Source organism: Sinocyclocheilus rhinocerous, unplaced genomic scaffold (genome assembly GCF_001515625.1).
Source record: "Sinocyclocheilus rhinocerous isolate Xijiao unplaced genomic scaffold, SAMN03320098_v1.1 scaffold2283, whole genome shotgun sequence".
Lineage (NCBI taxonomy): Eukaryota > Metazoa > Chordata > Actinopteri > Cypriniformes > Cyprinidae > Sinocyclocheilus > Sinocyclocheilus rhinocerous.
The window spans coordinates 77,611-89,560 of record NW_015650329.1 but is presented as its reverse complement, the minus strand read 5'-3'; the positions used below and the strand labels follow the sequence as shown (position 1 = coordinate 89,560).

The window sequence follows — 11,950 nt, the reverse complement described above, 5'->3', positions numbered from 1 at the left end:
AATTGAGTGGTGAACAGGCATTTGCAGTAGCAGCTCCGAAGCGCTGGAATAAGCTACCTCTACATCTCAGACTGTCTCCGTCATTAGGTTATTTTAAACGAAAATTGAAAGTGCATTTACTTGAATTAGCGTATGGTTCTGCAGACTAATTAGCAAGAGGCTTTTTTTTTTTTTTTTACAACATTTGTTGTCGTTGGTCATTGTTTGTCTGAAAGTTAATACTGTGTAATTTTTATTTAGAGATTGTACAGCACATTGGTCAACGTTACGTTGTTTTAATTGTGCTTTATAAAAAAAGAAAAAGAAAAAAAGAAATGAAAGTCAAAATCATTTACTCACCCTCATATCATTTCAGACTATGACTTTTTTTCCTTCAAACACAAAGTAAATGGTTTGAAGAATATTAATGCTGCTTTCTTCCATATTCAGTAATATTAGCATATAATGATAAGGTTCTGAAAAGTTAACTTAAAATCACAATAAAAGTGATAAATAAAAATAAATATTAACTTGTGTGAAATTAATTTCTTTTGACGCCATATGATTTAAGTCAGTCACTAAAACCCTTTGCCCTCAGTCGCCAGTTTCAAATCTCAATAATGCATGCATTACGTTCAAACATGGTGTGTGAAGATGCACTGTGTAAGGGCTGTCAGTGTAGTCAAAGGTTATTACTTTTACATGTTTTGTAACTGATATTGAATCCCCTTGGAGTGGGGATTTTGGAGTGAGCAGGGCACGTGCGTGCCATTATGTAGTCGTTTGGAATGCACTTGGCAAAGGGAGCGATGTAATTTCCTCATTATCTTCAGCTGGGATGTTCCCCTGACAACGCAACACAGTGTCTGTCAGCAGATTCGCTGATGGACACCGGCATAAAAAAATATACATTTCATATTTTAAAATTTTTTATATATATATTATTTTTTATATATTATATAGCATATTTTTAAAAACTTTTTAAAATATATAATGTATGTTTATTTGCAACAGTTATGCTAACAACAATAAAAAGACATTTATGACATTAAAACAGCGAAATCTGCTGTAGCAGAAATGAAAGTCAAAATCATTTACTCACCCTCATATCATTTCAGACTATGACTTTTTTTCCTTCAAACACAAAGTAAATGGTTTGAAGAATATTAATGCTGCTTTCTTCCATATTCAGTAATATTAGCATATAATGATAAGGTTCTGAAAAGTTAACTTAAAATCACAATAAAAGTGATAAATAAAAATAAATATTAACTAAGAAATTAATTTCTTTTGACGCCATATGATTTAAGTCAGTCACTAAAACCCTTTGCCCTCAGTCGCCAGTTTAGTATGTTAGACTAGTTTAAGTGTTTATGTAGTATGTTAGACTCGTTTAAGTGTTTATGTAGTTAATAAAGTCTTACTTGTATTACACTTGACGTTGTTCATTGTTTGCTCATAACTGGAGTCCCTAATCATGCAGATTTATGCTACAGGCTCTGTGTAGAGTTGTACAGTAAGAAAGTTATTTCCCTTAACCAGGAAATTAACGTTCTTAGAATTGACAGACAGTTGACCCTGAGAGGTCAAGTAAATATCTACAGCGGATCTAAATATTTATAATTAATTATAACTAGTTATGATTAATTATTCATATTTCCCCATGAGCTGATTCGCTACACTGCTGACGGACACCATGCTGCATTGTCACGGGAACATCCCAGCTGAAGATAATGAGGAAATTACATAGCTCCATTTGCCAAGTGCATTCCAAACACTACATAATGGCACTCACGTGCCCTGCTCACTCCAAAGTCCCCACTCCAAGGGGATAGGGATGATCACTTCCATTTGGAATTTACCCGTGAACCGTTCGGTACACGATACGCATACCGTTACACCCCTAATATATATATTTTTTGGTCCTGATTTGCAGATGTGTTTTTTACCACTCATGTAGAAGTAATTATTTGTACTTTTTTGTATTTTTTTTTTTGAGAAGTTATGTATTGTTATAATAATAATAATAATAATAATAATATTTTTCTATTTCTTTCTACAGGAGGACTTGGAATATCATAATAGGCAAGACCCAATAGGCCCTACTGATTGCGATGTTCTTGTGAATGGAGAGAATATGGGTGGATGGTGGCCCCAGCACAGTGCTGCAGTTACAGGTGTGAAACCCACTAGACACTGTCCATGTTCTAAATGTTTTCTGTGTGCAGTTTTTGGTCTTGTTATTTAGGTCACACTTCACTAGAAGTGTGTGAGTGTGATGATCTCCCATCTTTTTTTATCTATGTGCACCAACTAAGAATGATTGTCCAAGTGGATCATATTAAGAAATGTGTAAATTGGGAAGGATTTATCATCTGACTTATCTGAAGGATTTTATGAGATTCTAGCCTACTTGGAAAGCCTCTTACTGTTCTGTATCAACAGAAAGAAGACACATAATAAAATAATTGTAATAACAGATATACAAGAATAGCTATAAATAGTACTGAAATTCTAAGTCAGGATTAAAGTGGATAATAGAATAAAGTGCATAGGATGAAAAATCCAAGTAACATTATCAATGTCTGAGCCAAATTAGAAAATCATATTGATAATATACATTTACATGTATTCTTTTAGCAGATGTTTTTATCTAAATCAGTGGTTCTCAACCTTATTGACTCAAATGCCCAAAATTGTTTTTGATATTTCCTCTGGTATTTTTGCTGTAATTATAGCAACTCTGCTTGTTATCAGACTTCTTTATTAACAGAAACAATTCACTGAGAAAGCAAGAACTCATAAAATGTGCAACCTTGAATGCAATGTAAGTCGATTTGGATAAAAGCATCTGCCAAATGCATGAATGTTAATGTTGGTGTGTTATGGCTATTGTGCTGTTCATAGTAAATTATCACCTGGAGGTCCATAGGAATCTTAGGCCTGAACCTTAAGGTAAGAGTTAAGATGGGTGATGGGAAGTTAGTTCATGAGAAACCAAATTTGGGCCAACGTCGAGAAGTCCTCTCCTTTCTATGCCTTGTACAAGGGTCTTCCTTTTTGTCTTCTGAAAGGTGTCTGTCTGTTGTCCTAGCAGCTTTATCTGATGGCACTGGGCATTTGTTTGTGTTATTTCTCCACAATCCAATCAAAAACTTTTTCCTCTGTTGCAGTCAGAAAGGTGGGACCACCATAAAACTGGCCCTGGAATGCCCTCAAATATGCTGTTCATTACACATTTAAGATTAACACAAAAATTTAACAAAAAATAAATTTTTATTGGAGAAAGAGGTGAGAGTTCAAGGAAAATTGATAAATTGCATAAATTATGACATATGCGATTTTTTTTTAACTTGTTTAGATGGCTTGAGGTCTGTTGTTGAGGAGCTTGAATTAGAGAGAAACCAACTGCAGGAACAGATTTTGGTCCTTGAGAAACAGTGCCAAGATCTAGAGGACCGTCTGCAACTTCAGGCTCGCATTGAATTACTACAGGTACACAGAAATTGTTTGGACTGTATGTATAAAGGCGCTATAAATGTCAGCATCTGCAGTTACACTGCTTGCCAACAGACCCTTCGCTAAGCCTGCTCCCTCAGTTACTGCAGCTGTCAGTCACTAAAATATTGGATTGGATTGCCTCAGGAATCATTAAATAAAGTGGAAATGAATCAGGCCTAGTCACTTTATTCACCTTCCTATAATCTGTACAGAAGCAATTTGTCTCATCCATTTTTTCCCTCAACATAATCTATAATCCAACAAATGAGTCAAACATAACATTTTTTAGACATTATATATATATATTTTTGAGCTGCTAAAGCCTCTCCTATAACTAACCATAACCATTTCTGAAAAATATAGACAGTGAAAGAAAATTAAAAAAACCTAGGTGTGAATAATTTTTTTTAAAAAGTACAGCTACTGTATGAAGTAGTTCCAGATTTGTTGACCTTATTAAAGTTCCATATCACTTGGCCATTTCAAACTACTGTATTTCCAAGGCCATTCAAAAAGATACTGACCAACCAAACAAATACGACAATTTCCATAATTTCCCTGCTAATAACTGCATGTCTATGGCTCAAGCCTCTGTTACTAGATCTAAATGTTTTTTGAATGTGCAATGAAGGCTTGGGATAGGATGCATAAGAAAGTAGTTGTACTATCAAGAACAGTTTAAGGACAAAAGCTGGACAAATGTATTGGGGGAAAAAAAGGTAAATAGATTTACAAAATCATACAAGATAATAGATTGACAGCAAGAGTCGCAAGAGTATGATTTGTCACTAATATTTCTAATGTGCTTGGGCTTATCGAAAGGTCAGTTTCAGCTGTTTCTAAAGAAAATAAATGCTGAATGATGCAAGTCCATTTTTCTTTAATTGTTGGGGGGGGGAAACGGTTTTTGACACTTTGAATCTTGTTGAATCTCGCTATGAGTGTTGGATAGCCAGTTAATTACCTGTATATTGAGTGAACTATATGCAACACTCCTCTTAACGCAGGCGACGTTTGGTATAGATGAAGGTGGTCGAGCATTGTCCGCATCTCAGGTTTGTGTGTGTTTGTGTAAGCTTCCAAAAGCACGACTGAGCGTGGAAACTTCTCTTTGTACTGTACTTATCACCGTTTGTACTGTTTTAACACTGTCCTACTCACACTACAAATAAGAGTGCAGTTCACACAGGGTGTGTCAACAATGGTTTTTAACAGTTTGAGTTAAGCTAGGGCTGCATAAGTAATCAAAAAATATAATTGTGATTACGGGGATATGGCTGCCAGGACTATACAGTATACAGTAATTGTAAAAAGTAACCATTATTGCCAGGGATGCACATAAGTGATATATTTATATTTATTTAGAAGAAAAAGAAAATGTAAGTATTAGCATTGCATTTTGAAGTGGACTATAGAATAATTGTACTTTAATTTATTACTCACTTTTTATTTTAAAATATGAACGTATCACACTTTATTGTTTTTGTTTATTATTTTATTTAAAAATAAATAAAAAGTGCAATAATACTAACTATTATTAATTATTTTATTTTTTATAGTCATATTTAATGTGTCACACTATTCGCAGAGTGATCGCCAAACCAAATCTCCAGGTGCTCTCATGAGAACCAGACTGAGAAACTTATGTGACCCATGGAGAATCTGACATGTGCCTATTAGAAAGCAGCCTTTGGCCACCAGCTTGCCAAAAGTTTCAGGACTTACGTAGACACTTGTTTCGCAAGCGTCCCACACACAGGAAATATAGCCTATAAATATGTATTCACACACCAAATAACATGACTTCCAGGCGTATAGTACACCAAAATCATTTTATTTCATGATTATTTTACATTTTATTTCATAATTATTTAATTATAATTAACTCCGGTTAAACATGTTAAAGTATGCGTCGTTTCTGGATAACTTGACAGGGGCAGTGTCCCCTATTGACCAGCGTCCTATTGACTGATTTGTAGCAGTGTTGTTTTACGAAGTAATAATAATAATAATGATGCTTAATAATAATAATAAAAACATTTAAAAACAGCAACAGGTGTCTCTAAGGGTTTCTGAATTCTACATAGTCCCTTTAAGTTGACCAAAACAGGATCTGATTCCTTTTTTCAGGGACAGGGACAGTGTGAACGTAAAAAGAACGGGGCCCTTTTTCAATTGGTTCACCTCTTGGGCCATGTCACCGGTTCTAAATTTGGTTCTTTTAAAGAGGACTCGAGTGTGAAAACACTTTTAATAAAACAACAACAAACTAGTTTCCAGCTTGTTTTGGATGTGCATTAATTGGTATTCTTTATTGCGATTACAGTATTTGAGGGCAATAATCAGCAATTCTGCCATTTTTGCCATCATCATGCAGCCCTAGTTTAAGCCCACATTTATCTATAACGACATGACACGCAGTTGGGCTGTGTGGTGGGTTTTTTCTATTTTGCTTGAATTGTTGTTGTTATGATCTGCCATCTTCCTATCCATCAGAATGAATCTGAGCGCCTGCAGGCACAGGTTGCCAGCCTTCGCAGTCAGCAGATTAGAGACACAGAAAAGCATCAGCTGCTCGTTGCCAGCCTGAACAAACAACTCAAAGGGTAATTATTCAAAATTAGGTCCTGGGGCCTAATTGCAGAAACATTCCAACTCAGATTCTTGTCTGTTTTGTGGCCATGGTAATCTTCTTTATACACAAATGCTGTGTTCAATAGCCAGACAAATAATTTTTTAACATATCTGTTGACTCAGACTGAGCAGCACACAGGAGTGTCTGGAGTCCTCACTCATGGAAAAGGAGCACACACTTGCCAGAACCTCAGAGAAACTGGAATTTATTGACAGTCTGAGAGAGGCTTTAGAGACAAAAGAAAAACAAAACCAAGAAACAACTGAAAAACTGCTTCAAACTGAACACAATGTGGGTACATATGAGATGTATTGTAATATTGAGTATATATTTAACAAGACGACACATTTAGATGATTGGGCATGTTAACATTTATATCAGCTGTCTGTCGCATATTTCAAGTGGACAATAAATGTATGCATGTCCTGTGTGTGTTTGTGTGTGTGTGTATTATATATACACAATTTGAGTTGAATTACTGAAATAAATGAACTTTTCCACGACATTCTAATTTATTGAGATGCACCTGTATATATATATATATATATAGAGAGAGAGAGCTTTTTGCATTCAATATCCATTTTAGTATTTTTAACTTCAGTCTGTGTGCAGTGAATTTATTTAATACACGAGTTTCACAATTTGAGTTGAATTACTGAAATAAATGAACTTTTCCACGACATTCTAATTTATTGAGATGCACCTGTATATATATATATAGAGAGAGAGAGAGAGAGAGCTTTTTGCATTCAATATCCATTTTAGTATTTTAAAACTCAGTTTAGTCCAGACCCAAGCATCAAGAACAGTGTCACACATTGAAGACAATATGACATACAGTATATGTGAGTTATTAAATCACATCTGAGTAATTGAGACTACCTTGCTGTGTAGCTGGCTGAAGTTACAAAGACATGCAGCAACTTTGAGAAGGAAAACTCTGAGATGAAAGCAACTGTTGCAGAACTGACACTCAAACTCAATGTGCTGAAAGACAAGGTAACATCTTAGACATGATTGTTCACTGGCTTCCATGTCGCATTTTTTTTTCTTTCCAATTTGTGCAAGTTTGACAATTACATTTTTGACAAAATATATTATTTATGTATGTATGTATGTATTTATTTATTTGATTAAGTTGATTAACATATCATTCCATTCCATTTTCGTTTCAGATCCAGAAACAAGACGCAACTATAGAATCATTACAGAACGATCTGGTTCAAACAAACGATGATCTCGACAGACTGAACGCAGCTCATCTGGAAGAAAGAGCACAGCTGGTTCATGACTTGCAGAGCTGTGAGCGTGAAATCGATAGACTTCAAGATGTCGTCATTGATAAGGACAAAGATATATTGGCACTAACATCCAGCACGGCAGAATCCTCGGAGCAAATTCATGAACTAAAACGGGAAATGAAGTTCAAAGAGGATGTGCTGACTAAAATTGAACAGGATGTTCAAATTTTTAGAGACCCACAGCTTTCTGACCAACAGTTCATTAATGTGTTAATACCTCAGCTGATTGAACAATTGAAGAGGACTGAAACTGATCTAAAAGTAGCGAGAAAAGATGGTGAGTCAAAGAGTAATGAAATTAAAGACTTAATAAAGCAAACAGAAGAGGATAAGAAAACAATTCAGGATCTCCGCATGGAAATACAGAAGCTGAATATGAATCTCAAAGACCAGCTACTGGATAGAGAACAAGTGCACGAAAAAGACTCTTTCCCGGAGGAACATAATACGTTGCTTGCTGAAGTCTGCAAATATAAAAGTGAGCTTCTGATGTTCTCTAGAAAGCTTGAGGAGCAGGTTGAATGTCAAGAACAGCTTAAGCAAGATGTACAAGACAAGTCAAAGATAATATCTTCATTGGAGGAGAAGCTGAAGATCGTTCAAGAGGAGACAGTAGCAGAGAGAGATAGATTTAACAAAGAACTCAAGTTTCGAGATGAAGCCAAAGAAAACCTTGAGAAACATTTGTCTGATAAAATTGAGAGTATTCATTTGGTAAACATTAACAACCAGAAACTTCAGGAATCATTTGAGCAGACTTTGGGAGAGCTTGCAAGACAAAAGCAGCACCTGGATAATGCTAAGGAGCAATTGCAAGCTGTGCAAGATCAGAATTGCAACTTGCTTTTACAAGTCGAAAGTCTCACTAATGACAATTGTCAATTGAAGAGGGAAATTGAGGCTAGTGTCCAGTCCCTCTCTGGTGTTTCAGAAGAAAAGAAAAGATTGGCAAGCAAAATATCTGAAGTTGAACAGAAGCTTTCAGAAAGTGTTAAAACAATAGAACACTTGCAAAGAGATAAGGAAGAGCTAACACTCCAAGGAAATGAATTGAACAAAGAACTCGAGCAAAACAAACAGTCAATGGATAAGATTTTTTTAGAAAAAGACGGCATTGTTAGACTCCATGAGACATTGAGTAGGCAAAATCAACAATTACAAGAAATGTTTGAAGAGAAACAAAAAGAAGTGCTTAAACTGGCCCAAGTTGCGTCTGAAATGAATAACAGGGTTGCAATAACGCTTGAAGAAAATGAAAAACTTGCTTCTAAAATTGCTAGTCTTGATGAACAGAATAAGTACCTTCAGAAACAAACCAATGAACAGATGAAGTTACTCACAGAAACGACCAAGGAGAGGGAGAATCTACAAAACAAAATCTTGATTTTTGAAACACGAGATGCGGAAAACCGTAAAATCATAGAAGGCTTGCTTAAGCAAAAGGAAGATTTGCTTTTGCAAGTAGAGGAACGCAAAAATATTGAAAAGAAACTGCAGTCTGGAGCTGAGACCTTACAGGAAAAGTCTTTAGAATGTGCAGCCCTCTCAAAATGTCTCAGGGAGACCAAAGAGGAAGTAGATCATCTTGGGAGAGAACTTGAATCCACCACTTCTCAAGTCCTTCAATACAAACAGATTGTTTTTGAAAAAGAAAAGACCTTAACAGACCAAAGTACACAAATGGAAACTTATCAGCACCAACTCAAGCAATTACAACATAGTATTTCCATTCTTCAAGAACAAGCTAATAATCATAAATCAGGTCTGGCAGAGAAAGACACACTGCTGCAGAAAGAATCAAATTCATGTCGTTTGCTACAAAATGAACTTAGTCATGAAAGAGAACTTGTTTTTACCCTTCAACAAGAGATAAGCTATCTGAAAATGGAGTGGTCCAGACTGAACCAGACTTTGGAAGTGAAAGAAAGCACTTTAAGGGAGACAAATCTTGAATGCCACGGTCACTCAGAGGAATTGTGCAAAAGAAATGAGTCGGTTCTTTCACTAACTAGTCAGCTTGGTGTTATGAATGAAAATATTGCGAAGCTTGAATCTGATAATGCACATTTAAAAGGCCTTTTAGAGGAGCATTTAACCGAAAATGTACGATTAAAAGACGAGATGAGACAGAAACAAATAGAGGTTGTGGAATATCAAGATAATATCCAGGCAATGAATGACCAAAACATTATAATTAAATCTGAACTGAAGAATTCAATGGCAGAAATATTTAGACAACAAGAGATGATCACGTCCCTACAAAATGAATTGGAAAGTAAAAGAGTCGAACTGGCATCTTTGGCAGAACAGTTAGAATCCAAACACTCTCAACTTGAAGCTTTACAATTCAATCTGCAGGGGAAAGAGGAAGTTTTTAGGACACAGGAGATGTCTGTAAATAAGATGCAAGTCAAACTGTTGGAAAGTGAGGGCCAAATCACCCAGAAAATAACAGGGATCTCTGAGCTACATGAAGAAGTTCAGAATTTGCAGACAGCTTTGCAAGAAAAAGATAAGTTGCTGTTTAACAAAGATAAAGAGTTTTCTCTGGTTAAGAAGACATTAATGGCACAATCAGAATCATGTGAAGCCAGACTGAAATTAGAAATGGACGAAATTGCTAAAATTCAAAGGGAGTTAAAGAGCTTACAAGAAAAGAATAACCATCTCGTCAGAATCATTAATGAAAATGATTCTTTATTGAGACTGGAGAAGGAAAAGTGTCTGCACTTGCAAGGTAGTGCATCTGAACTGGAAAACACAGTTTCACTGCTGACCTGTCAAACAGAGCAATTAACCTCAGAGATCACACAACTCAGGGAAACACAAACTGAGAAGGAACAAGTCACTTTTGCTGCTCAGTCGCAAATTCAGAAACTGGATGAACTGTACAAGAAACTTCAAGAGGAATTCGATTTGACCAAACAAGAGCTGCTTAAAGTTATCAGTGAAAAATCATTAAAGGAAGAAGAAATCTGTAAATTGGTCCTGGAAAAAGAAGAGATCTGCAGAAATTCCAATTATCAGATTCAGAGAATTCAGCACCAGCTACAACACCACAAGTGGGAATCCAGCAAAGTGGAAGAAGACAAGACGATGGAGAGAGAGAAACACCATATCCTGGTTAGTGCTAAATGTGAAACAATTATTGAATTGAAATAAGAAATTCAAGAATAAGAAAAAGAATTTCAACTCATCTAGAGTTGAACATGTTTGATGTCCTGTTCAAATGCAAGGTCAGAATATTCTTTCTTGGCAACATCTAGATAATAATCTTGTGTTGATGTTTAGACTTTGATGCAGGTTTCCAGTATTTTGAGTTGTCTAACTCAAAAAGAAAAAGAACTAGATGCTGTAAAAAGCAGAGATTTACTAGAAAGGCTATTGGGCAAGTGTTCAGGTTTGAGAAAGGAAATTCTAATGACAGTAAAGGAGATTTAGATAAAAGGGGGGTGCTACAATATGTAACCTGATGAAAATGGTATACGAGGATGTTAACTGTGACAGAATGATGCACTTAACTGTGCGACAAAGTGATCCATTAAAATGCAATTATGATGTGGTTATTATATCCCAAAACTTGCCTATTATTCTACTACACACTCAAAAGTATGTACTTTTTTCTTGACAAAAAGAGTACACGTTTTTAGGCCATAGTTTGAGTAGGTGAATGATGATGCAGCAACATTTTAATTTTTCAGGGAGATTTTGGCTATTTTGGTCCCAGCACTCGTTTCACATTGTTTTACATAAAACTCAGAAAAATGAGTTGCTTTTGTCTGTGTATCTTCAGGAGTCCATGGCTTTGCAGGGTAAAGATGTGTCTCAAGAACACTGGGTCCAGTTGCATAGCCATCTGCAGCACTGCCAGCGAGAGGTCCAGCAAAGGGAGTTTAGCCTCCAACAACTCAACATCAAGGTATGCATCCAAATGTTCCATCTGGAAAACAAAATAAAGTGTTATATTTACTGCCATGAATTAATTTATTTTATATCTGTGCATGTGTTATTATCCTTGTATATGTACTAGTTGCAACAGGCAATTGAGGAAAAGGAAGGGGTGTCCTCCCAGTTAAGCACCATTTCCAAGATGCTCAGAGACTCACAGCAGACTGTTAGTGAGCTCCAGAATCGCTGCTATTGGCTGGAGAGACAATTTCAAAACCAGTATTCACCCACACAGGTGAGTTTATCTTTCTATAAAGGTGGATCGGAAATACTGTAACTGCTACAAAGAAAAATGTTTTAAGATGTTTTAAGGTTTGTTTAAATTATTATTTTTAACAGCATATATATATATATATATTAGTGCTGGGCGGTATACCGGTTCATACCGAATACCGGTGTTTATTTTTGTAATGATATGAATTTTTAAAATGTCGCTTAAACAACGTTCGGAACGCGACACTGTTTGAAAGGGGTTCCTTTTCACTGTTGCACTGTGGTGAGGGAACAGCTGTATGTGTTACTAAGCGTGAAAGTTCCGAAACTGAAGCTGTAGAACTAATAGAACGTGATGACACAGAAGAACTCA

At 35.8% G+C, this 11,950-nt stretch overlaps 1 protein-coding gene across 2 annotated transcripts in view; it reads left to right on the top strand.

Annotated features, from left to right (window-relative positions):
• Positions 1–11,950, top strand: part of LOC107711757 (golgin subfamily A member 4) — a 35,002-nt gene that overhangs the window by 16,208 nt on the left and 6,844 nt on the right. Inside the window, exons 10-18 of one of the 2 annotated variants that reach the window (XM_016516804.1) lie at positions 2,042–2,156; positions 3,341–3,474; positions 4,488–4,535; positions 5,977–6,086; positions 6,238–6,406; positions 7,010–7,114; positions 7,291–10,539; positions 11,210–11,335; positions 11,447–11,599. In XM_016516804.1, coding sequence (XP_016372290.1) covers positions 2,042–2,156; positions 3,341–3,474; positions 4,488–4,535; positions 5,977–6,086; positions 6,238–6,406; positions 7,010–7,114; positions 7,291–10,539; positions 11,210–11,335; positions 11,447–11,599 — 4,209 coding nt within the window. The remainder of the gene's footprint in view (positions 1–2,041; positions 2,157–3,340; positions 3,475–4,487; positions 4,536–5,976; positions 6,087–6,237; positions 6,407–7,009; positions 7,115–7,290; positions 10,540–11,209; positions 11,336–11,446; positions 11,600–11,950) is intronic. The other variant, XM_016516805.1, reaches the window with a different exon arrangement.